Here is a 27,885-nt window from a genome sequence, read left to right on the forward strand (position 1 = left end):
TTGCAGAAACAAGTGAAAAGTAGGTTCAAAATCTCCGAAATTCTGACAGAAAACGTCCGACTGTGGGTGGACGAGGCTCAGTAACACTTATAACTATGCATCAATAGCAAACACAGAGGGTTTAATTTAATTCCAATCACAGTAGCCAACGATGACAAGAAGCCTCTCCGCAGATCTTTAGACTGTCTGTGGTCACAAAAAAATATCTGCAGATTTTGATCTAATTTTAGTGGGTTTTGTATTCAAAGCCAGTGCTGGCTGAGACACTGGTCCGATTAAACTTTCCTACTGGCTTACGCTTTGTTGGCTAATTAGTCTTTTTCCAATATGTTCAAGCTCAAATATTAAAGAAGGTCTCATAAAGTATGCACACTGACAAAAGACTCGGACGCTGTAATGATTCTGTCTCTGCCCACCGGCTGCAAATAGATTCCTTCCTAAAGAGATTTCAATATGAAACATAGGGGACAAAAATCCATAGTCCCTGTTCTGGGCAGAAATGCACCCGTCAGCAAGAGCTAATATGCAATCTGAGAGCGCCGCACTAATGAGCATCCTCCATCCTTCTCAGGATAAGTTCCACTCACTTCAGGAGCAACAGTGAGCAGATGATGATGTTGACAGAGGACTGTGAGTGTTGTTACACACACATCTTTAAAAAATGGTTCACTGACCACTCAAAGCTCTACAACACGAGCCAGTGTTCACACTCAGACACTGCCCCCTGCTCATAAAAACCATTAAAGCACAATGAGCGTCACTGATCAGACCACCAACTTTCTAATTAAAGGACGGCGAAGGAGCCGCCCAAATGTGAAGCTGTCCTTTAAAGCTTTGCTTCAGGAAAACGTTGACAGAAGCTGATTTGACTCTTCAGATGACTACAGGAACAACTGTTTATTAATGCTTTCACTGATACCCCCTCCCTCCTGACTGCGTGGCTGGGCGGGCTCTGACCTGGTCATGAAGCTCAGACACTCCTGTGTTCCCGTGGCGGACTGGGTCTGACCCTCCTCCTGGTTCTGCTTGGTCAGCTCGCCCAGCACCGGGCTCACCCCCAGCAGCAGCAGGGCACAGCGGTGGATCACGGAGTTACAGGCTGCCGTGTACAGGTCCTGGCCCTCGGGGAGACCCGTGCTGCCCCGCCTCCCCTCTTGGGACAGAACGGCGTCCTCCTCCCCGCCTCCTCCGGCCCCGCTCCGGGAAACGGAGCCGGAGCCCAGTCCGGTGCTGCTGCTGGCTCGCTCTCTGTCCCGACTGCGAGCGACCTCCCGCGCTGAGAGGAAACATTGAAAGATTTCTGTGTTGTGCGAGATGCACATGCACACACACACACACACACACACACACACACAAACAAATCAAACACACACACACGATGCTGGGTTAGAGGACGAGCGCCAGCTGGAGTGCAGAGTTCATAACCGAAGGCCATGCAAACGCAACACGCCAAAACGCTGTCTAACACCGGCACATTCAGACCAAATGACAATCAGTTAATTAGATAGCTGAAATGAGATAAGAAGTACCTTAACTGACTCTACTGCATTCCTTCAGCGTGTCAGTGTGAAGGCCCTCTCATTAACACATGGCACAAACCACACTGAGCGAGATTACACAAGCTGATCGACTTATTATAAACTGCACAATATGTGTGAAACACTTTTCTATCCATGGAACTAAACCATGAACTGAGACATGCATATAAACTGGTTTCCATCTCAACTCCTGCACCTAAATGACACCTGACTGGAGCCCTGAAGGACTTTCACCAGAACTAAACCAACACGGCCAAACAGGATACAGCTTCAGGCTGATTCAGAGAAAAAAAGCTGCTGATCACCTTTCACCAGTCAATAAGAGCAGAGGTGTGAACGGATGGTGGCAGGCAGGGATTAAAAAACTGAGCTGAATCTAATCACACTGTTCCTGAGCACACGTCAGGCTGCTGCACTTACTTCCAGCAGTCATTACTTCATGCTCCCTGTCCTCCTCTTCATCGTCTTGCTCCTGATGACCCTCTTCTCTCTCACGGTCGGCTCTCTCCTCCAGCTCTGCCTCCTCATCGATGGTTCGGGTGAACGAGTGCTCCTGAGGGTCCATGTCCAGAGAGTCCTGATTGTCTGAAATCTGAGCGAAGCGAAGGACGTCCGTGAGTGTTTCTGTTCCATCCATTCGCAGAGGAAGCGCCTCATTAGAAAACACGTCCAGCTTGTTTACTCACCCTCCTCTCGCGCGAAGAAGATCTCGTCTGGATGAAATCCATGTTCTTACAGGCCAGCAGGCGGTTTCGTACCTTATAAACACTGCGATAGACCTCTGCGAGGGACTTGGATGGTTGGTACCTGATGGGAAAATAAAAACCAGTCAGTCAGCGTTCATATCACATGAGTTTAATCCAGGCTGGCGCTATGGACCAGCGTGAGAACCTGCGACGTGTCGTTCACATCCTGCCACAGTACCTGCCCTCTCCACAGCCTTGGCCCAGCAGTCCCGTGTGCTTCAACAAGGCCGCCAACACAAACCTGGACACGGTGTCCAACAGGGACTCGTTACTGAGAGATGCATTGTCCCAGTCTGCAAACAGAAAACACAGTCAGCACTCTGTCACTTCTGTTTGGAGACAAGTGTCTCTACCACAGAGACAGCAGAAGTCATTAGGTGTCTCATCAAAAGGCAGACCTTTGCTGATGGCGTAGTCCTGCATGTTGATCCAGAGGCTGTTGGCAGGTTCTTTAGAGGAGCCCAGAGCCAAATCCACTAGGACACTCAAGTCGGGCTGCAGCGTGCAGTCGAAGGGCTTCTGCTCTTCGTTTCCAGACAGAGCTGCCTCCAATAATGAGCTGATGCAGGCGTCTGAAGGACACGAGCGAACAAACATTCATCAGCTGGACAGCTCACGGAGGAAAGAATAATCGAATCAACAGCAAAAGCAGAAACACAAGTCAGCTGGACAAGAGCCTCAAGACTGTGAGGCGGTCCAAGAGAGTGAATTAAGTCTGGAATTTAACTTCACAACAGCGGGGCTAACTGCCAGCACGGTCCTGCATCTGTCCACTCCCTACCCAGCTGTGGGATGTCCATTTCCAAGCCGTTGCTGAAGAGCGGCGTTTTGAGCCAGTAAGCGGTGTCCTGTTCCTCCAGCGAGGTAGGAGCTCCCTGCAGCATTCCGCCGAGGCAGCGGCCTACCAGCAGAGCGACCGTCCTCTCCAGATCCACGAGCCACACCCAGGAGAGCGCCGCCGGCGGCAGGGACATCCCCGAGGCCGGCTCAGCAAAGTCTGACGTACCTGGAGAGTTATAAGAGGCGACAAGGGATGACGGTTAGAATAAATTCTACCTGTGATTGCTAAAGAAATCCAAAAAATTGATGATCCGATGCATATAAAGGTTGTTCCTGCTAACCATGAAGAGGCCACTGCAGCTCCTGGTCCTCCAGAGGGGAGGCGGCAGGCAGCAGTCTGTTGAGGCGGTCCAGAGGAGGCAGCAGGTCCAGCAGGTGGCTCAGCAGAGGCCTCGCCACCGACACCGGAAGCAGCAGTAAGGAGTTGATTATCTGGCACAGCATGCTGCCGGCCGCGGACACGTAGATCACATCTGCAGATGACAGACAGGGTCAGTGTTTGGTTTTAAAACTGCGGTCATGACGAGAGGAAGGAACATCAATGCCGACTGGAAAATGATTTCAGATTAAAAACACACAAGCAAAGTAAAAAGGAGGAAAAATGGGTGGCAGGGTCATAAAAAGATTCTTATTTCTGTTTACAGTGAGTGAATGATCCTAGAGTTTAATATCAGGACATATAACCATAACCTTGAGTCTGAAGCATGAGGTAAAAGATTGTAAGAAAGAGCAACAGAAATAAAGAGTGTTTCATGATGGAAGGCAGAAGTAAAGGAGAGGAGAAGAGAAGAGGCTGAACGGGCCGAGGTTAACGTGGGCGGAGTGGGAGACGTGGAGGCCTTCCAGCCTGGCTGGAAAGAGATCGATCGATCCGCTTCACCTTGTAGCTTCTCTCGTATGCTGCCGTTCCAGGAACTCTCCTTTATCAAAGTGGCTGAGCGGGAGAAGATATCTGTGGCATGAGGCAGCAGGAGCTGCAGATGTTTGTGGAGAAGAGCCACGCTGCTGGAGTTCTGCACAGAAAGGTGAAGATCAGGTGAGAAAATGACATGTTATTGACAAAGAATAAGTTGATCATCATGGAGAATCTGCTTGGTGCGTAACGTTGTGTAATCCACACTGAAACATCATGTTATCATCCGGAAAGACCTCAGTCACATGACCCTAATGGCACTGGACCAAGGAGTTTGTGCAGTTTTTATTGTGTAAAAGCTCTTTTCACCATAATAAAACCCTTATCTGTGGACGAGAGCGAGCGTGTTTGAACAGGGCGAGCATCAACAAACACAGGGACGGTTCGGGGTCATACCTCAGTCACAGAGTTAATGTGGCAGTATGCTAACAGCTGCTTCTGCAGGGAACACAGGAGCTGGTGGAGGTGAGCGGGTTGGCTGCTGTCAGATGAGGACGTGCCCTGCTGCAGCTTATCGCTGTTCTTCTCCAGCTCTCCAAACGCCTGATCCTGCACAAGGCAAACACACAAGTCAGATATGAAGTCTAAAGATGTTACCGACAGGTGTGCGAGGTGAGTGAACTTATCAATACAGAGGGGCAGGTGAAACAGAAACCAGAGCCAGAGGGAACAGAGTCCAGGAAATGTTCAGGAAGACGCAGTTTGTGCAGATTTAAAAGCATGAGACATGACTCTCGTGCCCAAATGCATCTCTGTTGTTTCTCCTGTTTGTCCTTTGAAAAATGATTTCAGATTTGTAGTTTTGAATCAACATGTTCCCATTTCTATTAATACAGCAGGAATGTAACATGTCAAACGGCAACCATGAGCCAATTATAGAGGCTGAATTCAGTGACAGTGACACACATGCCTTTGTTCCACCCTCCTTCTGAAATCTGGATTCTTGGTATCGTCAAATTTAGAGCACAAAAACCTCATTCATTTCTGTTTTTTATTATATTTAAGTTCTTTCATTTGTCATTTCCCTCAAAACAGAAAACAGAGCTGTGGAGATACAGTAAAGGAACGAGTGAGGAGAGCACAAATATCCAGAAGAAGCGACTCGAAGGCAGAAAGCCTCACAGTCTAATCATCCGTCTCTGCTCAGACCTGCATAATCAGCCACGCTCGAAAACAGCCTGTGTGTGTGTGCATGTGTGTGTGTGTGTTAAAATCAATAAATGGCGTCTTCAGAGAACGAGGCAGCCACTGCTGTGCCAGGAAAAAGGCAGCAGGTGATAATAAGAAAGGATTATATATGAGTCATGCTCTGCCTCCAGCACTCGAATGCTGAGAGAAGGCTGAGAGACGGAGGAGGGCGACAACGGTGCTCAATATGTCGACGTCACTGATGGCTTCCTTCCTGAGTAATGCCCGCCTTTGTCAATTCTAAATAGATCATAATGATCCCACAAATAATGGTTTGTTACTGAGTAACGCGGAAAGCGAAATCAATGAGAGCAAACTCTCCGCCCTCTGACGGAGCTCATGCAGTGTCTCCTTACAGTATAGAAGCCCAGGTTCCTCAGCAGCGTCTTCATGAGGATCTCAGCCAGGTGGGTGTCAGGGTGGCCCGCCGTGGCGCTGTACGCAGGGTCCGGGGAAGCTGTGAAGCCCGGGCCAGACGAAAGCACCTCAGGGCCGTCGGCGGGCGAGCTATAGCCCAGGAGCGAGGCCACGTGGGTGTGGTCCTGCAGGCTGGTCAGGATGATGTCGAGCTGCATCCTCTGTGGACACACACATTCAAGTGAGATTCACCGCCGTTATTTCTTTTCAGGGCAAAATCTTGCACAGTTGGTCACAACCATTCACTGCTCTCTAAGACAGTCCACAAGAATGAACTTTTGAAACAGTTCCTGGAAAGCAGCTGCCTCCATTGTTGAGGTCGCTGGAACTGCTGCCGAGCAGGCAGCTCCGCACAGACTGCTTTCCTATTGTTGAAATGCATGTTGGGAAGATTTGTGGCAGTAAGAGGCCGCTCAGAAGAACCAAACACAGCTTGTCTCTGTGCCCACACAGCCAGCTGAACACAGTGACCATTAACCAAATGGCGCTCTGACCGTACTTTCAAAGCCCATCAGTGAACGAATGAAGCAATGCTTAATATATACGCACCTTAACTGTACTCTGTTATAAAAGTGGTGTTTAACCTGGTGGGTGTGACCTGATTTTAATGGGTAATTATGAGATTAACGCCACAGGAAGAACTATACAAGTGTCAGAATTCAGCATCATCCACGTTTCCACTGATTACCACAAAATAAAAGAGGAAACATCCTGAAACAGAGAATCAAACGCTAACTAAGCTAAGCTAACTGAACTGAAGTGCATGTGGTCACATGGACCCTGCGGCGTTCCTCACAGGCTGCTGCTCCGCGGTCACGAAGCCAAAAGGTTCAGGTGTGTGTGTGAGGCAGCATACGGTACCTGGCCTTTGGAGAGACTCTCCCATCTGTCAGGGCCCTGAGGCAACAATGAGTGAAGCAGCTCCATCCTCTCTCTGAGCGGAGGCAGCAGCATGGTCGCCCCCACGGACAGAGTCTCAATCACCGCCTGATGGGGCAAACACACAGCCGTCAGGTGACGGAGAGGATTCACAGCGTGATGACGGTTTAACACATGACTCTGTCTCTCTACTCTCATCCTGTTCTCTATTAAAAGAACGGGATGCTTTTCAAGGCAACGTAATAAGTTCATCTGCAACTATTGCAAGCAACAGCGATGGTTCCAACTTCTAAATATGAGAATTTGGTGCTTTTTGTGTGTTTTATCAGTAAACTGAGTATCTGAACAGTTTGTCAAACATCAGAAAATAATCAGCTTGTTAATCAATAATAAAAATAACTGTCAGTTGCAGCCCCATTTATGTATTTCTAAGCGGATGATTTAAAGCGAATATCAGATTTTAATTTGCTGCTAACCCTCCTCATGCCCAGCAGCGAGTCTCCTTTTGTCTCACCTCCTGAATCTCATCTGGCACAGAGGAGTCCATCAGTCTGAAGAGCAGGTTCCTCAGGGGTCTGGCCTGCCGACCTAAGATGCTGGTGGCCACGCCCCCAGCCAGAGCCAGAGCCAGGTGATTGGACAAAAGCCGAAGGCACAGCTTGAGGAAGTTATGATGCTCCCTGCAAACAGATAAGTTACACATCGTGTTATAGTTTTACTTTCTATCAGCACATATGGACAAATGTGCGTGTACTGACCTGGATGAGGGGAACGGGAGAGGAGGAACCTCGCTGTTGATGCCGTCGCAGTAGCGTTCGAGGAAGGAGCGCAGGTGGGAGAAGGTGCTTTCTTCAAGGTCGACGCAGTAGGGCCTGTGCCAAGCCACCACTTGCCTACAGAGCCAGAGCGAGTAAAGATTGACAAGCGTTCTGGAGCTTCACAGGCGCTCGAGTGGAAGAGGAAAGAGTGTGACTGATGGAGCCAGTCATACAGTCAGGGGACTCAGAAAAGACAAATTCAATAAAGAACAGTCAAGACTGAAGCAGCAGAGCCAGAGATGTCCTGACTTTTAGTCCCCAGTGTGGGTCAAGCTCCAAAAACACTAGATCCTACAATTCCCACAATGCAACTCACATCATTATTACAACACGTTCACAGGCTGAGCAGGACTCAGCAAACTGAGGAAAATCAGCAGAGAGCGCCAAAAACCACATCAACTCTCAGAAAACAAGTTCTGTTGTGTTTGAACTTATGAATTCACGTCGTCTCACGGTCTCTCTGTGCACACACACGAGACCCCACTCTGATCTGAGAAAGCTGCTTGGCCGATCTAAAGGTAAGCTTTTAAGAATAGCAGAATAAATACTTCACTGTCTGTGCTGCAGGTCGTCACACAGACAGCGGGATCCTAACGGCCTCGTATAATCACTGCTGTACACTTCACGTGCAGCTCCTGACCTTTGACTTACTTTATACAATCCTCATTAAGCACAGGTTCACGGGTGTTGTGACATCAGCCCTCACCTTCACCCCCCCTCCCCCAGGTTACACTCAATGTCACCTTCACTCCAGTCAGTATTTACTCTGATGGCGGCTGACCTGTCTCTGGGCAGGGCGGTCCACGCCAGACTGTGGGAAGTGCCGGCCGAGATCTGCTGAATAGCGACTCCGTCCAGGCCGACGACCTTCTTGGGCTTGGTGATCGGCCCTGTGGAGTTCCCCTGGCCACACTGGCCCATGGAGTTGTTGCCCCATGCATACACTTCATTGTCTGGACGGTAGTTTGAGTGGAAGAAAGGCAACACGGTATCAGACAGGGCTGCAGTGATTGTTCATACCGCAGCTGAAATTACGCTGAATAACAATGAGGTAGAGTTTGTGCTGCACTGAGCTGAAATATGACCTGTTTCATGCCAGGCTTGAGTTAACAATTAGCTTAAACCAATTTGTCTGTGTATTTGCTATTACATCATGCGACTTGCAACAGTTGTGCCAGATGTTTAACAAATAAAATGCAAAATAACACTCGAACTGTGACTGACAGGGGCAGCAGGTTAGGCTGTTTGTACGGCAGCACTGAGCACTCACAGCATGCAGGCATGTCTCCATCAATGCAGCGAAAAAACTCCTTTAAAACAACAGACAGAGTGGGAGAAAGACAAATACCGTGGGACAAGGCCAGGCAGTGGCTGTCCCCGATGGAGATGTCCACCACCCTGGTGGTCGCCAGCTCCTCGATCAGTTTGGGTCTGAGTGCCGTGGCCTCAGAAGAACCACAGCCCAGGCAAGCACCACAGCCCCACGCGTACACCTAAAAAACAAACCGACATTAGGCCGGCATTTTATTTTGGTCCTTTCCCTGACAAAAACTCTTCTGATGAGAAAAAAAGAAGGAAATGAAACGAAAACCTTCGTTACGTAACAAGTCCTGATCTTAAAATATGTCACTGTCATATCCGAGAAGCTGTCGGTCAGAGCGCAGAAACATCTGCACAAAGCTCCTTCAGAGACAGCTGCTCAGGAAACTGACGGCTCCACGTCTTCTCATTAGACCACAGCGGGTATGACGTCCTACCTGTCCGGTTGAGGTTAAGGCGAGAGACGACTGGCTTCCTGCACACACTTTCCTGATGAACATGCCTTGCAGGGCCTCCACTACTTTTGGCTTGTAGACTCGATTTGTATCACCGTGACCGAGTTTTCCTGCAGGACGACGTGTTTTTTCTTTGCATTAGATCCATTTACAGTATGAACATAAAGGCACACGTTTGACAGCAGATGTCTGTACGCACCATTGTCCCCTCCTCCAAAGGACCACACCGTGCGTCCATCCTTGGACAGTGCGATAGTGTGGGAGCTCCCACACGACACCTCCCCCACATTGCTGATGTCTTTAACCAGGGTAGGAATGTTCCGGCTGTTGCTGTCGCCGTGACCTGCAATCCCAAACAATGAAAAAGGTCGACCTGTTTAAACCTGGAAATGAGCAGTTTCTCCTTGTGTGAATTGGTAAAAATAATGTTCAACAACTTGCTGAATGATTCGCTCGTATCAGCTTGAAGTATGTTTAATTTTCAGTTTCCAGTTGGTGCTGGTCCACGTGTCCACGCAGGAGGAATTAGGGTCACTTATTTTCTGATTATGGACCCTTTTTGTGTCCAAGTGACTGATGGAGATGACAATTTTTGAAGTTTTTTTTTCAGTATTTAGCGAGAGCGCTGCAGCCGTCAGCCGCGAAACAGGGTGGAACGTAATCCCTCCGACAGACTCAGATTGTTATAATAAGTGTCATCAGATCGACCTTTTTGTGAAAGAGTATGATCTGTTTCGTTAAACGAGAAACTGCTGCGACCTCTCTCACCAGACTCCATTCACAGAAACAGAGATTTTATCATGGTAAAACATATCTCATTCAAAAGCGTCAAAAACTGAATAAAATTCACCAAAACCATCGTGGTTCGTCAATCAAGTCTGGATTGGATGGATTCAACTCTCAATTCAGCGAATCGGAGGAGGAGTGAGAGAGACAGAGGGCGGACGGCGAAAACGGCGTGAAGAGCCGGAATGTTTTCACTTTTTGGACGGGAATTATGTTCACTGGAGTGATTTGTCAGATTTGTCAGGACACACTGCAGCTCGCATCTTCATCACACGTGCTCCCTGACCGCCACACGCAGCTCTTTGACCTCTGACTTCTTCGGACAGTACGATGCGTTCAGGCTGTGCTCGGACAGCTCATTAGCGAACACGCTCCACTACGCAGTCTGCTGCACGTCAGCGTAGAGGGTCCCTCTGAAGCACATTTGTAAATTTGGGTTACACATATAAAACTGACATAACTTGACAATATGTGCTTTGTACTGAAAAGTGTCATGACTTTAAGAAAACTGCCAATACGAACAGTATTCAGAGCACAATCAGTTCAGCCAAGCAAGATGTCCCCAGATATCAGAGCCAGAATCAAAGAACATTCACAGCCTGTGACACGAGGAGGGAAGATGAGCACTTGAGTTTCTACTGTACGTTATGGACTGAGCGCGTTGTCTGACCAGTGCTGCGTCCATGCTGCCTGCAGTTAGCAGCCTCTGTGAATTTCACTCCATTTGTTTTATTATTAGTGCACAATGCCACCGTTTTACAGGACGAAGAGAACTATGATTCAGGCTGAGGTCTGGAGACGGTAACACATGCTGCGAAATGACAAAGCTGTCAGCTGAATCGAACCCTGCAAATGTCAAACCAGTAAACCACAGCCTGATTGATCCCTACGGAAACTGATTAAAAACAATAAAGCAGGAGAGGCTTCGCTGCCACGTCGCTGGTGTGAGCTGGCCTTAAGCATGTTTTTCTGTGAAGAAGTAAACTGCACATTACGCTGAAGTGTAATATGTGTAATGATTGCAATGTTTCCTCCCTGCTGACATCAGCAGACGCATTGCGAACTGTCTGAAACGTCTGACGTATGTTAAGAAGCTCATCTCAGAATAAATCAGGAACTCACCCAATCTTCCAAAGTCTCCTTCACCCCATGTGTACAGCTCTCCATCCTCACTGACTGCAGCGCTGTGTCTGTAGCCAGCAGACACACAAACCACCACCTGACGGAGAACAAGCACCACATGCAGCATCACGACAGCAAGCACACAAACACAAAGACATCCATGGAGTTTCTCTTGTCCATTTTCACAACAGGCAGCAGAGGAGGAAGCAGCTATTCGAGCTCGAGTGAGGGGGGGCAAAAAGACAGTGGTACCTGCACTCAGTGCTGCTGTAAATCTATGACTGCACCACGCACCATGCCAACAAAATGTGTGAAACTGAGTGAAGAGCTGGGTGAGTCCCTACCTTCCCCTGCAGTGGCCCCTGGATAAGTTTAGGGTATTTCTGTGTTGAGCTGTTCCCGTGACCCAGTTTGCCATAATCACCGTCACCCCAGCTGAACACCTCACCCTCCGTAGTGAAGGCCAGCGTGTGGCCGTCTGAGCCCTTGGACGACGACACCTTCTTGATGGCGCGGTGGGGTTCGAAGGTCAGCTTCTTGAGCGTCGACTGGTTGTTCGAGTCCCCGAGGCCCAAGCGGCCGTAGCTGCCCTTCCCGCAGGCCCGGACCGAGCCATCAGAGGAGATTACAAAAGTGCAGTACTGACCCGCCTCAATCTGCAGAGAAAGGAGGAAAGAATGCGTGTTCGTACGCTGACTCAGCATTCTCACACACGGTGTAAGAGATAAAGTGATGCTACAGTGAGCTGTAAGACTCCAGCCCATACGACCCATCGGCCATATGTCACTTTTTGATAATTCATTATATTCGATTATTTACTTTCCTGCATTTTTGTTTTTTTTCCCATCATTCATAGCATCAGCACACAAGGAAAGACTATTGAGCAACCCCACTCCACAGAAATGCTCCATATCATCGCCCTGTAGGCAAAAGAACTGTGAATGAATTCGGTTTCTAACTGTCTGAAGCAGGAAAACAGAAGGCCTTGTTGGAGAGAAATGAAGATCTTGACGCTGTCTCTCCTCCATCCTGCACATTTCCTGTCTCAGGCTTTCTAATGAACGCAGCGTGCTGTAGCTTCCCTGTGGGAACCAGTGAAATCTGACTTTAAACGCCTTCTCGTCACGTCACCATGTCACACTCGTCTTTCATGCTGATCAGTTTAACTCACGCCTTCAGGGCGAAATACTTTCCCTTAAAAGTCAACAACGCAAAATCAGGCAAACTCCGTCTTATGATGAGAAGAGGAAAACAGATGTTTCCTTCCTTCTACACAGTTGATCTCTTACTGTCTGTGCATCGGCGAAGCTGGCGGCCAGCTTCGGCTGCAGGATCTTCTCCTGCGTGCCCTCCACCAGCTGGTGGCTGCTGTTACTGCCCCACACGTAAACCTCGCAGGTTTCAGACACCACGGGGGTCTCGCCGGTCTGAATGCTGTCTGGACTGACGCAGGTGCGAGAGTAGTCTGATGCCATCCGACACACCTGGAAGAACAGGACACGATCAAACAACCGCACATGTTTACTTCACGTGGCATGATGGTGCTGCACAGGCTACCCACTCCCAGAAATGACACAGAATACAAACACAGTACAATGAGGGTATGATTCTTAAGTAAAATGCTATTTAAACCTCTTACCTCCTCAAACAGACACAGTGCTGCCTCGTACAACGAGCACAGGCCATCAGAGGTCCGTGTGGGCTCTCGCCACTGGCTGCGATCTGCCGAGGAGCCCTGAGACAATCACACACACAAATCCACGTTGGCATCAACCAATAAAAGTGCAGATATTACACAGTATGAGCAGGCCTTGAAGCAGACTCCAATAAAGAAACATTCAATTATCTACGCACTGCTACATCTGATGGCACCCAAAAACAGCCCCCCTCCCACAATGCATTTTAGAGTCCCAAACATCATTAAAAAACATTATAACGTCTATGAGTCTGAAAGGTTTGACGGGAGATTTCTTACATCATCAGGTTTTTATTTCATGCTTTACTGATCATCTCCAAGTAACCGCTTCCCCTCATCACACCCTGAGATCATAACAGCTGCACTACGAAGCAAAGAGATGAATAATTTTGTTGCTCACTGTCCTGAACATATTTTGCATCATTGCAACTGTTTCCTCAGTTTTCCATATGAGAAAAAAAAGGGTTGAATGAATGTCTAATTTAATGCTGAACAGAAGGAGTCCGGCATTTTTAAGCCCATTTGACAGCTCAGAGCGATGAAAGCTGTTCAGGCTGCAGCGACTTCGACTTAAGCAGAGGGGATAAGGTTTGCTGCGTTCTGTTCTGAGTTATTAAACCACTAAGACAAAAAAACAAAGCGTCGGCCAGCATCGTTAATGTTTGCTTACCAAAGAGCGTCTCATCTGCATGAGGATGTTCATGAAGCAGTCGTAGCCGATAAGCCCCTCCTGGTTCTGAAGCACCTTGTTCTCCTGCATAGTACTGACCACGGCTGATGCAGCCAAGGCCATCTCAATCCACTCGAGCAAGTAGCGCAGGGAGCCTCTCTGGGAGGCCAGCCCTAGCAGGAGCTCTGAGGCGAGCCGGCGTCCTAAAATATCCGCCCCGGAGTTGGGCATGGTCACGCCCTTCAGGAACGTGGTGACCTGGGCCAGGCAGTCCAGGCCCATCGGTGGGATCTTGCTCTCATTGGCTAGAGAGAGGGGTGGCAGGGAGCTAACCACATCAATGGCTGTGTGAATGACGTCATTACACAAGTTTATGTTGCCCCCCGGACCTCCACCGGGGCTAGGTGGAGGAGGCATCATCCAGCTCTGGCGCAGCAGAGCGAAAAGAAGGCTAAGGCCCGTGCGAACACCCATCTCGATGAGGGCGTCGGTGCTGGAGCGAGGCCGCTCGCTGACCGAGTGCAGATCAGCTGAGCCCGAGTTGTTCTCCGGAGAGTGCTGCTGCTGCTTGACCTTTCCCTTGTCGTGGTATTTGTTGGACAGTGCATAGAAGATGCGCTGGAGCACCAGCACACGTTTGCGCAGGGCAGCGGCAAAGGGAGAGTCGGAGCAGACCATCTTGGCCAAAGCCAACTGGCTGCTGAGCAGAGCGTCCAGGTAGTGCTCCTGCTCATCGCTGGAGAGGGATTCACGCTCGAAGTCTGGAAGCTGGGGGCCCTTCAGACACAGCACCTGCTGGGGCAGCAGCACGGCCTCTTTGTTGGCCAGCAGCTTTGAGTAGAGCACCGAAACTCCCTCCCGTGTGGCTATCGACTCGCTGTCCTCTGTGATCCATGAGCTGTTGAGGTGCTCCAGCCATTTCAGTTTCACCGGGGGGATCATCAGAGCCATGGCATGTCACTCTGGAGCCATCAGTCCTGAAAAAATCGAGGGGACACCATACGAAATGTTCATGTCAAGCTTATGTACAGCAGTTTCTTCATCAAGCGTGTGGGCTGAATGAGTGACGCACGAGTTCTCCTCTTACTTCAAATTGCTCTCTGATACCAGCAAATACTTCCTATGGAAGTGAACGTGCATTACTGTAATGACGACTCATTAAAGGGTCATTTCACTGAAAGAAAACGTAGGATCACTTCTGTAAAGTGCTTAGTCATGTGCTAACTCATGGTTTGTTACCATCAGAATATAAAATAACGGCAGTATTTTTTTGGGGGGATATCGCTCAGCTCTAACTCCCACTTCTCATGTGGAACAAAATAATCCATCTGAGTGTTAACAGTCAGTAAACTGAACAAATTCTGACAGTTCACGTTCACTGTAAGTGCTTCTAGTATGTGTGTCTGCTCATTCACCAGTTTACGTTATCATTAGTCTGGATCCGGAAGATGTTTCAGGGCAGATGCATCAGACAATGCATCTGCTAACCGAGGTTGTGAGGTTTCTTACTGTGTTAGCTGACATCGTACTGAGAGGTGCTTCTGATATCTGTCCCCATCTTATATGTAAATTAGGATGGAGCCTTCCAGTACAACACCGCCATGACAAGAGCCTCAGAAACTACACCAGAATGTCATCAACATGCATTTGGGATGAAGTCAAGAAAAACTGAGTATTACAGATTTATTGCAGGGTTTCTTTAACCGATCACAGTTGAGGTTTCTCCTAGATTTAACGTTATTCGTGCAGACTGCAGCGTTTTAGCTTATTCCTGAAATAAGTCCCCATTCAGAGAGCACCTGCGCTGATCTTTCAGACCTGTGAACATGAACTGAATTAACTATGGACGCCAGCAGTGAAGTGCACGTGGACTGAGAGGACTGTGTATCTGCTGACAAACAGATTGTGGGTGGAATTGGCATCAGTCGATCAGTCTGGATATATCCTGTAAGGTTAAATACGGTAACATACAATTTCAGGCTCAGCTCCTGGTACAAAGTCCTGCGTCACGTATACAAAGGAAAACAGCAACACTCCCGGCCCGGGCGCACAAAACCTTACAACATGGTTACGACAGGTTCATACTGAGTAAGTGGGCCAATCACAAAGCGGGACATTACAGTCTACTACCTGATCCCAGCATGCATGTTGTCACTGTAGGTCTGACTGTTGAAAAAATGGCAAATTCTGGCTGCAAAGAAACAGAACTGCTACCACCGGGGGTTTGTTTGTTTGTTTGTTTGTTCAGGGGGCAACACTGTTAACTCACAAGCCAAACTCGAGGTCTGCTGTGAGCATAGCTTATCTATGCAGCATCACGTCACAGGAACAGACATGATAGATATTTCCTGCACATACAAAGCCTACATGTGAACGGCTGAAGCACCTACTTCTTTGAGAAACTGCTGCGGACTTTAACCAAACTGCTCCTGTTTACCCAGCATTTCCCCTGTATTTGATCAAAGTCATGTTTACTGATCTGTAATCTCTCAGGCTGTGGTTCAATGTGTCACTGTTCAATTAATGAGTGGTACTCATTAATCTCATGGAGGACTTCTGTATAATCACTACAGCCTGAGCTACTGTGCATCCATTCATCCATCACCCTACCGTATATGCAAATATCATGTTTATCGCTGATATTTTGTGCTTGCTTCCATCCCTCGTGTCTGTTGGGGTTTGGCCCCAGATTATTGTGAAGATGCGTGACTTCCTGCAGACACACCTTCTATGTGACAGTCACACCTATGGTTTCAGGCAACACTGCATCTGTTCAGGTGCGACAACCGTTTGATTAGAATCGGCTAGCACCTAGCTAGCTAGCTGGACAGCTCATCTGGAGCAACGGCCCATGCTAAAACTGGCTTAATAGTGGTTGTAGCAGAGGGTTTAGCACACAGCTAACCACCGCCAGATAACATTAGACAGCTAAATTAGCACCATGACAGGGCTAACCAGAGAGAGCAGATGGCTGCTAACGCGCTTCTTCTGTCAGATTAGAAGGCAGTTTCCCTGTGATGATAATCACCAGCAGCTAACTGTTGTACAAATCACTGACATCAACTTACAGGAGACTGGCAAACATTTAGCTAAGATGTAGCACTGTACCATTAACGTTAGCTGTAGCCTGACTAGCTGCTGAGGCAAACCGAAACTGTAAGGTTTATTGTTATTAGCAGTTTACTGTGCAACAAATCAAGAAGACGTCTGTCAGAAGACGCTACTGTTTACGTTAGCTAACGCTAGCTAACTTTCCTCACGTCACTCAGCTAGCAAAGCGTAAAATACCTAAACACAGACATAACACCTTAATTTACAGGTATGACAGGGGGCTGATACATCAGATAGGTAGTCGCATCCAGTTTGCACACCTGTGCAAAGAGCTCGGCTCCATAAAGCGTTAGCTTTTTTAACCAGTTATTAGGCTGGCTTATCTGCTGTATCATAGCGTCAAGCTAGCTTGCTAGCTGCACTTTCTAACGTTAGCTGGAATAAAACCTGGCTTACCAGTAACTGTCAGGGGCCTCCTCTTGTCCGCGCTGAGCTTACACAAGAGCCCAACTGTGCTTCATTGCATAAACACTAACAGTTCAGTCAATATCCGTACGCTTTGCTAGCGTTATTGTGAAAGGAGACAGAGCCATGCATGGATTTCCATGCCTCCGCCCGCCTCTCCGGTGCCTTCCAGTGCGATTAGCCTGTGTCCGCTCAGTCCCAGCCCCTCAGCGAGCCCCAGCGCAGGGCGGTGACGTTCGGACCTGTCTGTCCGCCCGCCCGTGTCTGCCTGCCTGCCTGCCTGCCTGCCTGGCTGTCTCTTTGTCTGCCTATCTGCCTGACTGTCTCTCTGCTCACACGTACTCTCTCTCTCTCTGTAAGTTATGCTGTTATGTTATGTAGTCAGCAGGGGCTCATTCACGCCCACAGAGACAAAGGGGTCCGGGACTCAGCGGGGGGGCATGATCAGTGGGTTCAGCAGAGGGTGGACACTGCCATCCCTGTTTAATGTCCCCTATGGTCTACAGTCTGTCTTCCCAGCACTGTCATGACATGTACGGATGAGTAAGTGAAATGTAAATAAAGGACGCATTTTCATTGGTCCAATAAGACAGGTGTCACATAATTGTTTATATGAGCAGCAAGCGGCGACACACTAACTTGTTTAATGATTATAGTTATCAGTTATTATGATGCTGAGATTAATAGAAAGTCACCCGGCGGTGACGTCATGTACTGTCACGTGGTGTGTGAAGTGGGTTTGGTGCTTATCTCGGACGTGCAGACGCAGATCAGCTCAGTCTCACTTACACTTCTCGCTTTATCTCAGAGGAACATCCTCTCTGCTGCTTGTTCCTCGTCTCTTACAAGCACATTTTTATGCCCTCTTAAGCAGCTGACATTAGACAGCTGACAGGGTGTGAGCGTGGGGTGTGACACGCTGCATGCCCTCAACCTCACTCCAACACCTGTAGGTCACCAGAGTGCCCCCTACCTGCTGCTCAGCACGCCCCAAAACACCTTTAAAATGCATCTAATTGACCGGCTTCAGTCTCATTAGCTCATGCTCTGTCACTTTGAAGGTGCAAACATCCTCAGTGAATCAAACACTGAGCGATATGTGTATCAGCCGTGCAGCAGGGGAGGATTATTATGGATCAGCAGGTTAAATTAATGCAGAGTTGCTCCTTAATTTGTGGAAGCTTTAATCCTCTTGCAGTGATATCAGTGCTCAGGCTGTGTTTTAGTCTGTACAGCTGAGTCTGGTCCTGTCAGCAACACCGCAAAGCTTCACCTTTCCACAGCACGTGTTTTTGAAATATTTTTCTTATTCTTATTATTATTATTTTCTTGGGTTTAAGTGAATTTTTCAGTTGAATCACATGTTATTTCTTTGTTTATGGGGCTGCAAATAAGGATTATTTTCTTTATCTGTTCATCTAGTTAATCAAATTTTACATTTAGAAAACCAAGCCTATTACTGACATAATGCTAAGAGCTCAAGGTGACATAAATATTCTTCATTTTGGCTGACTCCCATTCTAAAAACTGCCTTTATTCATCTGCAAATTTCAACATTTTACCAAATTTTAAATTGAAAATATAATCAGGTGGTAGAGTTCTGGAGTAAGGGGCTCTTCCTGGTTCTAACCTGGTTAAGTGACTTTAATATGTTAATAGGTAAACTGCTGTCTTTAGACACCATTCATTCAGGTGCGCAAAGTCAATGAGATAACAGTTTTTCAACAATGATCACATTAGGAGAGCTGACCGTTCATTCAGCCAGTTCCACGCTTCCTGAGCCACACATCCAGGTATTCACGCTCTGTTTAGCTCTGCTTGGCCTCCACCAAATACCTGAAAATACAACACATCACACAGGAAGTGTGTGGGACAAGCTGAGGGCTGTTTTATGGCTCATTTCTGGTTTTTGGCTATTTGCTCAGACATAAATTGTCAATGTTAACGTTTTAATACTGATCATTTACACAGAGCGTTTGCTGGCGTGAGAGCTGGTGAGAGCGGTGGGAAGGTTAACAGCCTCGACGTGTTCGAGAAAATGCCTTTAAATGTGCTCCATGTTTTACCTCCTGCAGCTTAAGTGTGATGGATTCTGAGTTTTTATGCTCAAATAATGTTTTCTGTCCCAAATCCTTCTCCTAAAAGAAGAAGCTGCAGGTGGTACTTAAATGCAGAGAGTTTGAAATGTTGTGTGGAAAAGAAGAATACGTTTAAACACCTTTTAGAGATCTGGAATATTTAGCTGTGCAGTGCTGGTCCAGTTTCCTGCAGCTCATGTGTGCTCTCAGAATAGTAGTGGGTATCTGCGTATGGTGTGGAGGCTCTCTCTCTGTCAGGGTGTTGATTTCAGGAGGTGCTGCTTCCCCTCCTGGTCTGAAGTCTCAGCCGGTCCCGGTCTCTGATCTGGTCCTGAATGTCCCCGCAGGTTGCACCTCTCATCACTGCATTGCTGACACACTTATCGGCTGCATGATTCAGCAGCTGGAGGAAAGTGACTGCAGGGTTTTAAATATCCTTTCAAATGAATGAGAACACCGTTTTCACCACCTCACCCAAAACAGTGATCAAAAAACCGTTTAGTCGTTTATTCTGCAGAGCTACTCATCAAAAATAGTGCATCAAGGAGCCGTCGCAGGTCTGGCTGCAGTGATGTGAATATGTTCTGTCACTCTTCATCATCTTAAATGCCAAAATGCTCCCAGCTGACTGGATCCAGCTGCCCTCCAGATAAAAAAGCTGAGTAATGTTGAAGTTCCCAACAAAAACTTCAGTCAGCTGAGACATAAACTGGTTCACTGGACTCGGGTTAACACTGCGCTGATCTCCTGTGCGTCCTGATATACAAATATAGATTCATAAGACCTGAAACAGCATTAATGATGCAGGTGTGACTCTCTAGTGCAAATTTACAAAGCAAACAATACTGTGTAATGAACCATCAGCTGGCTGTCACAGTGCTGACCAATCTGAACTCATGGGTAACCAGCATTTTACTGTCTGAATGAATCTAATTTCATTTAAAACACCAAATCAAATGATGTGAATTGATGTGATTTCATCAACAGTCTGCGAGCTGTTCTAACGACGCTGACAGCTACTGTCTGAACACACATCCACAGAACCAACACCAACATTCATACTGCTTTTATATGAAGACATCATCAATAAAATCCACACAAAACACAGCAGACTGACATTTTTGACTCAAAATGACACTGAAATGCTGATTTTCAGCATGAAAATACAGTTTTTATACAAAAACACTGTAAATGTTCTGTGATGTGAATCCAGCCCTGATTCTAAAATAACTGTGTGAAACCTAAATAAAACCATGTGATCATTTGCTCATCCTGTTTGACATAACAACATCGTAAAGTTTGCCCTCATCAGCTGTGTATTCCTTCTTATCGCTGTGACGTCGGATCTCCTCTGGTCACTGCTGTGATTCTAACGGTTTTGATATAAGTGTGAAGTTTCTGAGCGTTCATCTCTGCTGTCCACTCTCAAAGTCCAGGTTGATCCCGGACAGCAGCTCTCCTCCACAGGAGCGGTTCAGCAGCTCTTTCAGGGCTTCGTTCACGTCGTTGTTGAAGACGGTGGAGAAGCTGCAGTTGGGGTATCCTCCACCACCTCCGTCCATGGGAAACGAGCCCACCACCTCCTGCACCCACTTCAGCTCATTGCTCAGTTCCAGACGCAGCGCATCAAAGTGGTTCTGTCTCTCCTGGAAGCGGCTGCTGATGGCGCTCAGGCTGGAGCTGAAAGCCTGCATGTCGTCCTGCAGGCTCCTCTTGAAGGCCTCCACCTTACGGAACTCGTAGCGGATTTGTGAGAGGTCGTGGCGCACGCCTTCGCTCTCCTCCTTGTACCACGCCTCCTTTTCATTGTATATAGACACCATGGCGTCCACATCCTCTTGCAGGGAGTCATGAGCTGCCGCCAGGCTAACGAAGGAGCTCTCCATCTGGTCGATGTCCTCCACCACCTTGGCAAAGCGCTCGAAGTTTACGTAGGTGTTGTTGGGCGGCATGCTGGAGTGGGACTTGATGGTGTACTCCCTCAGGCGCTTGGTCTTCAGTTGGCGCCGCTCCCGTTTCTTCGGCTCCTGGGCCTTGTTTTCCTCCTTGTGCTCATTGGACTTCAGGGTTTAAAGCAGAGACAGTTAGTGACTGTGGTCCAGAGAGAGGCGCAGGCACAGATACAGAGAGCTCATGCAGGTATGTTAGTGCATCAGGTAGACTTGCACCAAAGGTGCATTACACACTACAAACACTGTTCCCGTCCTGTATCATGTGCACAGCACAGGCTTGTGCACAATGATCCAGAGGGAAGTTACCAGCGATGACATGATGCAGTGAAAACAGTCCAGAAAGAGGACTGCTGTCAGATGTTCAACGTGTCAGAGCTGAAAGGCGGCTGGAGGTTATTGCCACCATCTAATCAGAAACTATGGGATGGCCACCCGGCTGACCCTTTGGGTTTGTTTGTTTGGTTAAAGTCAAACACATGAACTCGAGGAGTTCATAGATCTCCACCAGGCCTCGCCCTTCTAAAACAAAGAAGAGATAATGAAAACAGGGATTTATTGATCTGGTACGGTGCCTCACTTTGGTGGATTGTAGCATTTCAGGTATGATTTAATCCTCCAGCTCATGATGAGACTCAGGTTTTCTGCTGTGACAAAGGCCGAAACGAGGCCTGAAACAGACTGTAAGCCTGCGAGAGTCGAGCAGGATCCCAGAAATGCCTTTTGCTTTTGTCCTGACTCATACTGTAAAAATGACTAAACATTTAGAATTAACGTTTTTGTGCACAGAGCACACAGCAGACATTTGATCTGGGCTGAATTATTAATTAATTGATAATTAATCTTAGATAAAGATTCTTCTGACACATAAAAATATATTCATCTTTGCTGAAAAACTGAATGTAAATGAAGAATCAGGGTCAACAGAATTCGTCAGATATTCTCAGTCAGGCTGCATCACAGCGTGTATTATATTTACACACATTTCCATTTCTCATCTCGAGCCGGACAGCATGAGTCACTTCAGTATTCTTGTTAAATCGAACTGGCGGGGTGCTCGGGGACATTTTTGGCATAAAAAATAGCTCCGATCTGGCACCTTGAAGCAGGTTTGCTTCAGGACGTTGCTTTTGGCTGCGTTCATTATTCAGCACATAATCAGTCCTCAGGTCTCTGCATCATGCATGGCTGCGATGCTGTAAGTGTAATCACATTACTGTTCGTCCTTGTTGATGCTACGCCGAGTAGTCAAAGTCAGAAATGTCTAAAAGTCTACACGTGGGATGCAATAATAAAAAAACATAAGGTTTCTGAAAAAGACACTTGGCTATAATTCAGGCTTTACCTTGATCCACGGGTGATTAAGGGCATCCTGAATCGTTAATCTTTTCCTGTGAGAGAAAACAGAAAATCCAAAATAATATTATTAAACCACCAGAAACACAAAGATGAACCTTTTTATTCTTTTTATTCTCTTACTTCTTATCCTTCTCCAACAACTGGCTGATGAATTTCTTGGCCGGCTCACTGGTGTGACAGAAGAACTCGTCATCAAACTCATAATTTATGGCTGAAATGTTCCTCAGGGTGTCCTGCTTGGTCTCCCCCAGGAAAGGCGACGCACCGCTCAGCCTGGGGCCGAACAGAAAAGGAGGAGCTGTTCATGGTGCTGTTTGAGTGTAACGTGTGGTACCCTGGGCGTGACGTGACGTGATGGGGCTTCACTTGCAGGATGTAGGTGATGACGCCGATGCTCCACATGTCTGCTTCTAACCCCAGAGGCTCATAGTTGACGATCTCTGGTGCTTAAAAGGTAAACAGATGACAGGCGGCATGAGGCGCTGTTAAAGTATCTGAAACATGAAGCATCATCACCTGACCGGCAGACGTTTCTGAAGTCGCTGGTTTTGAGGCATCTGATGATCTTTAGGTTACTGGGACAGACATGTTCCATTAATGGTGGGTGTCAGTTTGAACCATTACAGCCACATTTTTCTCTGAAAGGCCAGACTGAGTAAGACCTCGCTGTCAGTAACAGGGACCTCGTTTCATCTCTGGTCTTACCCTGAACTGCAGACATCTGGATATTTAATTCATTTAATGTAATAACTGGGAGACAACAATAACTGCATGCTTGCCGTATTGTTTTTTTTTTTTGGAGAAATCTTTGGAATCGTCCTCTGAGATCCAGCAGGCTTCAACGTTTTGTACGATTATAACTAAAAGGGATTCGTGTCTTTACTCACAGAGATTAGTTTGTGCTCTCAGAGTGGCTGAATGTGCCATAAATGACTTTTCTACGGTTCATCTTAACATGCATGTGATTCCATTCATGTGTTAAAAAAAGTTCAACATCAAACACGACAAACGAGCTCGTCTTACCGACAAACTCAGGCGTTCCAAAGATGTTTTTGAACTCAACCCCAGCTTCAATCTTGTGGGCGAGACCAAAATCGATGAGTTTGATTCTCGGTAGCGGCACGTTCTTGTCCAGCAGCATTATGTTTTCAGGCTGCAGACGAGAGGGACAAACGACATAAACACGTTAATAAGGTGCAAGGTCGGCTCGTTTTTGGCCCGACAGAAAAATCATCACCTCAGGTCAGTGAGAAATTAACATGCAGAGAAAAGCTATTTCAAAGTGACTGTGAACATCCCTTAAGAGAGATTTTTCCATTAAACACAGCTAATAGCTCCACCTAGTGGAACAAATCTTAGACCAGGGGCTCCAGTCATCACAGCCAAATGGTTCCAGTCACTGAACTCATCTGGTTTCACAATAAAACATCCCAAATCAGTCTGAGAGTCTGGCAAACCGGCCTCACGACCTTGTTGAATGACTCTTGGATCTAATCAGAACAAGCTGAACCCTGAAGGCCTGGTGGAAAACCTTTGAGCTGATGTTCACACTGTACTCTGACGTCCACCTTCACTCTCTGCGGCTCGGCCCGCCTGTGCCCAAAAACCCAAACTACTGCCAAGAAGAAGAAACACAAGCATCAGTCACTGGTCAGGCGACAGCAGTTCAGCCTGTGGGGACAGCAGACGGGAGCAGGACGGGCGGTCGGTTCAGTCCAGCGTGGACGGCTCAGCTCTGTGGAGGGACCAAACCACAAGCTGCTCCGCCTGAATACGAGGAAGCCTCCAAATCTGACACGTGTCCACACATCTCTCCTGTTTGTGCGCGTGAGCGTGATCGCAGAGGGATTAATAATGATAGAAAAAGAGAAAAGCAGCAAAAGAGAAGCTGGAGGAGAGAAAATGACTGAAACAATTAATTATCCAAATGACTTCAAATTCATTTTCCAAACAGAATCACAAAGAAGAAAAAGGTTTTGCTTGAACGCACATCTTATTACGTTCATCCTCCCAATTCAGGTCATGTTTTCAGGCATTTATACTGACTAATAATCTCGCTGCAGCGTCCATTTAGTGGCTTTTCTGGAGTTTTTGGTAATTTCACATGGTCGTCATCAGCAGATGAGGTTTATCTGGTTCAGACACATTTATCTCAAAAATCCTCACAGCTGAATTTTCCACATGGAAGAAAAGAGGCAGAAAATCCTGAAGAGCGAACCCACAGTTCAACCAGCCAACCAAAACAGACTTCCTCACCCTCACACATGGATGAGAAGTCATGAAAGTGCTCAGAAACGATGGAAATTTGAACATCTACAGTTCCACATAAAGCAGGCAAACTCCATCTGCTGATGAAGATCATGTGATACAATCGAAAGCTCCAGAACTGCGAGTAAACGGAGCTGGTGGTGAGATTAGTTTTTATCCACTGTCATGATGAAGGAGCGTCGCCCCCCCTCTGGGAGGAAAGCCTTCCAGGCCCTGCTGAGTCACCCTGAGCGGTGATCTCTGAGCGTGAAACGAGGTGAAGAGCTGGTCGTGAGTTTCAGAGCGACACTTCAGCTGAACGTGGTCTCGAGTGGACGAACCTTGAGATCGAAGTGGGCTATTTTCCTGGCGTGGAGGTAGTTGACGCCCTCCAGGATTTGCTTGATGAACTGAGTGGCCTCTTCCTCGCTCAGAGACTCCTTCTGCGCCAGGAAGTCAAACAGTTCACCTCCAGAGACTCTGGAACAGAGACACCATCATCCAGCTGCCTGCGTCACTGAATCGGTGCAGATCAACACGTTTTCAGACTTTCTACATCTGCATGAAAATGAGCGGCGACTGGCTGACGTTAGAGCCTGACGTGAGAAGTGCCATGGACAGACTGACTGTCTCTAACTGTCAATATGTCGTCATTCATAAACTTCAGAAGCATCATAAACATACAAACATGTGTTCTTACAATGTTGCTGTTGCTTTAAGAACACTGTAAAATGTTGATTTTCCTTTATTAGTCACAGTTTTATCACTCGTAGTGTAACTGAATTTATCCTCTCTGGAGTCTCACGTTGGACAGGACTGTCATGGCGGCTGCTCAGTCTGCCCTCCGTCTCTTTGATATTGGTATTTTTGGGGCCGGCGGTCACTCACAGCTCCAGGATGAGCACCACGTCGGTGCGGTTCTCGTAGACGTCGTGCAGCGTGACGATGTTGGGATGCTGGATCTGCTGCAGGATGTTCACCTCCCGCTCGATCTCCTCCCGCCTCACGCCTCGAGAGCTCGCCATGCTCTGCCGCTTCTTGATGAACTTGGCAGCGAACTGCAGACCAGAGCTTTTCTCTCTGCACTGCTTCACGATGGCGAACTGCCCGCTGAAACACAGACGGGACAGAAACGCTTATTCCACCATGAATGATCATCACACTGACAAAGTCCCACCGGTGGAACGCAATTAAGTCTGAATTTGAGGTACTTGTACTTCACTTGAGTACTTGAGTCTTTTCTTGTCGTGCCACTTGTCACTCCACCACAGAAATGTACTACTCAACAGTACAAACACGGCTGAAACGATTAGTCGATTCATCAATTAACTGGACACTGGAACAAACATGTCATGGTTCCAGCTTCGTAAATGTGAGGATTTTTGAGTACTTTTACTTTCAATACTTAAAGTACATTTTCCTGATAATACTAATATCTGTCTGAGATCTCCTGTCCTCATGTGGACATCCTAAACTGTCCCTTGTCTCTCATCGGGAACCACAGGGGACACAAACCAGAGACCTTGTGAAGAGACGACTGAAGAGACGAGTCTGGACTCCCCGCCGGCAGCCAACACCACTTCATTCTGCCATCCGTCCATCCACGACCCGGGCCTCTCCCTTCATCCCTCCATCCCTCCATCCCTCCATCCCTCCATCCCTCCATCCTCATTCCTTCACCCTATGGACCCTTATTCATCCCTCCGTCACCATCTCGGCTCTCCTCCACCCCCCCAGCCTTCCTAAATCTGTCTCTTACTGCCATGTTGGACATATTAAAGGTAACCACACAGTTCTGTGATGTTGATGTCCTGCTAACAGTTCAGACCACACTGAGACGTCCTGAGGAGGGTTAATTTTCACTGACTGGCCTGAAGGGGGCGCTTCAGCCAAAGGAGAACCTTTCAGACTTTGAGAAGCCACAACTGGTCCTATACTGGTCCAGTTTGATGGAATGTGAATGGATGTCACTGGTCCGGCTCACAGCTGATGGAGGCGGTGATGTAATTACCTTAATGATTGTTTTATTTGTGCATTGCTGAACTCAAACATCCCAAAACAAGCAAACACCTCACGTCAGCTGCTGGGTTTGGTGTCGTTAAGTATTTAAATGTCTGCGCAGCTGCATCTATTTTCTCTGGTTCACCCGACGGGTCTGTAAGCCAACACTCCGCCAGCACTCCACTTCCTCATCTGCAGCCCGTCTGGGAGCAGATTTAGCCACGGCTAAAGATAGAAGAGTCCTTTAAAAAGCAGCTCGGCCTGCAGAACAGTTGTCCCCACATGACAACACACTGCAGCAAAACTGGGCCCAAACACAAGCAGTTTATTTCCATTTCTTTTCTGCTGCGGGAATATTTCAGCGCAGTCTTTACAGAAAAACTTAAACAATGTGACGGCAACCAGGTCGAACAGGAAGCTTTGGGCAGTTTCAGTCGTATTAAAGCAGTCAGGAAAATCAGAAGTGCACTGCTGTGTTGTCGCAGGTGCAGGGGGGGTTTTGAGCGTGCAGTTAATGATTCAGTGTAATTTCCATACGGTTGGAGCTCAGCAGTAATAAGTGCTGCTGTGACCTACATGCTCCTCTGTGCCCTTGAGTTAAGGTGAAGTGACTCCTTGTTGTTCGATGTCTGTCGAGTTCCACCTTAAAATGTTATGAGAAATAAATCTCAGCAGCTCTACACCATCACTGACATCAGGGTCAGATTTCTCCTTATTATGATCTGTTTATTTATTTTAATGTCTGACTCATTGTTCCTGACAATGTCATGATTCCTTTGTATTTCTGCTTTATGTCCTAAATAAACTAAACGAGATGAAAGATATAATCCCATGATGCAGCACAGATTTTCCCTAAATCATTTCTTTATTATTTCTTGTCCACCACTTTGAGTGTCTTAATATTGATCTAATATCAGTTAATTCAGGTGACCTTATCAGACTGTCATGTACTGAAGTGTCTGCAGTCCTTTGGATTTTCATTAAACATCTCACCATTATTCACTTAACTACATTAAAAACAGTAAGATAAAGGCTGCTGCATGCATGCATGTCTGTACCTTCCCAACTCTTCACCAATCTCATAGAAATCCTCCACTTTCTGCTGTTTGAATACATCCATGTCTGCAGCCTTCAGTTTATTCCTCTGCTTCACTTCTCATCTCTTTCACCTGTAAAAACACAACACACGTATTTTATCAACTTCCACAACTTTTTCACCAAATGGCCAACAGATAAGAAAACTGAATGATCAGTTTGTAGGAAGTGTGTTATAGAAACTCATCAAAGTAAAACAGTCGGGGACGGTTTGTCTTTATGGACACTGGAGCCGTAAACTCGTTCATGTCC

General features: G+C 47.3%; 2 protein-coding genes across 8 annotated transcripts in view; both read right to left on the reverse strand.

The window, feature by feature from the left end:
- The window catches only part of herc1 (HECT and RLD domain containing E3 ubiquitin protein ligase family member 1), a 49,194-nt gene extending 32,030 nt beyond the window's left edge, over window positions 1-17,164 (reverse strand). For 6 of the 7 annotated variants that reach the window (XM_070960736.1, XM_070960563.1, XM_070960388.1 and 3 more), the window contains exons 1-23: window positions 16,896-17,164; window positions 13,389-14,365; window positions 12,662-12,757; window positions 12,312-12,506; window positions 11,367-11,678; window positions 11,023-11,119; window positions 9,314-9,457; window positions 9,097-9,224; window positions 8,688-8,832; window positions 8,121-8,292; window positions 7,280-7,414; window positions 7,036-7,201; window positions 6,504-6,629; window positions 5,582-5,803; window positions 4,434-4,586; window positions 4,005-4,137; window positions 3,406-3,597; window positions 3,066-3,290; window positions 2,683-2,856; window positions 2,463-2,577; window positions 2,225-2,345; window positions 1,959-2,130; window positions 958-1,300 (exon numbers count right to left, since the gene is read on the reverse strand). In XM_070960736.1, the coding sequence (XP_070816837.1) occupies window positions 958-1,300; window positions 1,959-2,130; window positions 2,225-2,345; window positions 2,463-2,577; window positions 2,683-2,856; window positions 3,066-3,290; window positions 3,406-3,597; window positions 4,005-4,137; window positions 4,434-4,586; window positions 5,582-5,803; window positions 6,504-6,629; window positions 7,036-7,201; window positions 7,280-7,414; window positions 8,121-8,292; window positions 8,688-8,832; window positions 9,097-9,224; window positions 9,314-9,457; window positions 11,023-11,119; window positions 11,367-11,678; window positions 12,312-12,506; window positions 12,662-12,757; window positions 13,389-14,339 (4,517 nt within the window). In that variant the 5' untranslated portion in view covers window positions 14,340-14,365; window positions 16,896-17,164. The remainder of the gene's footprint in view (window positions 1-957; window positions 1,301-1,958; window positions 2,131-2,224; window positions 2,346-2,462; window positions 2,578-2,682; window positions 2,857-3,065; window positions 3,291-3,405; window positions 3,598-4,004; window positions 4,138-4,433; window positions 4,587-5,581; window positions 5,804-6,503; window positions 6,630-7,035; window positions 7,202-7,279; window positions 7,415-8,120; window positions 8,293-8,687; window positions 8,833-9,096; window positions 9,225-9,313; window positions 9,458-11,022; window positions 11,120-11,366; window positions 11,679-12,311; window positions 12,507-12,661; window positions 12,758-13,388; window positions 14,366-16,895) is intronic. The other variant, XM_070960477.1, reaches the window with a different exon arrangement.
- A 3,224-nt stretch (window positions 17,165-20,388) lies between these two features.
- On the reverse strand, window positions 20,389-27,658 carry dapk2a (death-associated protein kinase 2a). Its single transcript, XM_070965167.1, has 8 exons — window positions 27,597-27,658; window positions 25,426-25,647; window positions 24,879-25,017; window positions 23,314-23,443; window positions 22,661-22,736; window positions 22,411-22,563; window positions 22,277-22,322; window positions 20,389-21,042 (listed from the first exon to the last, which is right to left on the reverse strand). Exons 1-8 carry the CDS (start codon window positions 27,656-27,658, stop codon window positions 20,389-20,391), a joined length of 1,482 nt encoding a protein of 493 aa, XP_070821268.1.
- Window positions 27,659-27,885: the final 227 nt, after the last annotated feature.

This window comes from Chaetodon trifascialis, chromosome 1 (genome assembly GCF_039877785.1).
Source record: "Chaetodon trifascialis isolate fChaTrf1 chromosome 1, fChaTrf1.hap1, whole genome shotgun sequence".
Lineage (NCBI taxonomy): Eukaryota > Metazoa > Chordata > Actinopteri > Chaetodontiformes > Chaetodontidae > Chaetodon > Chaetodon trifascialis.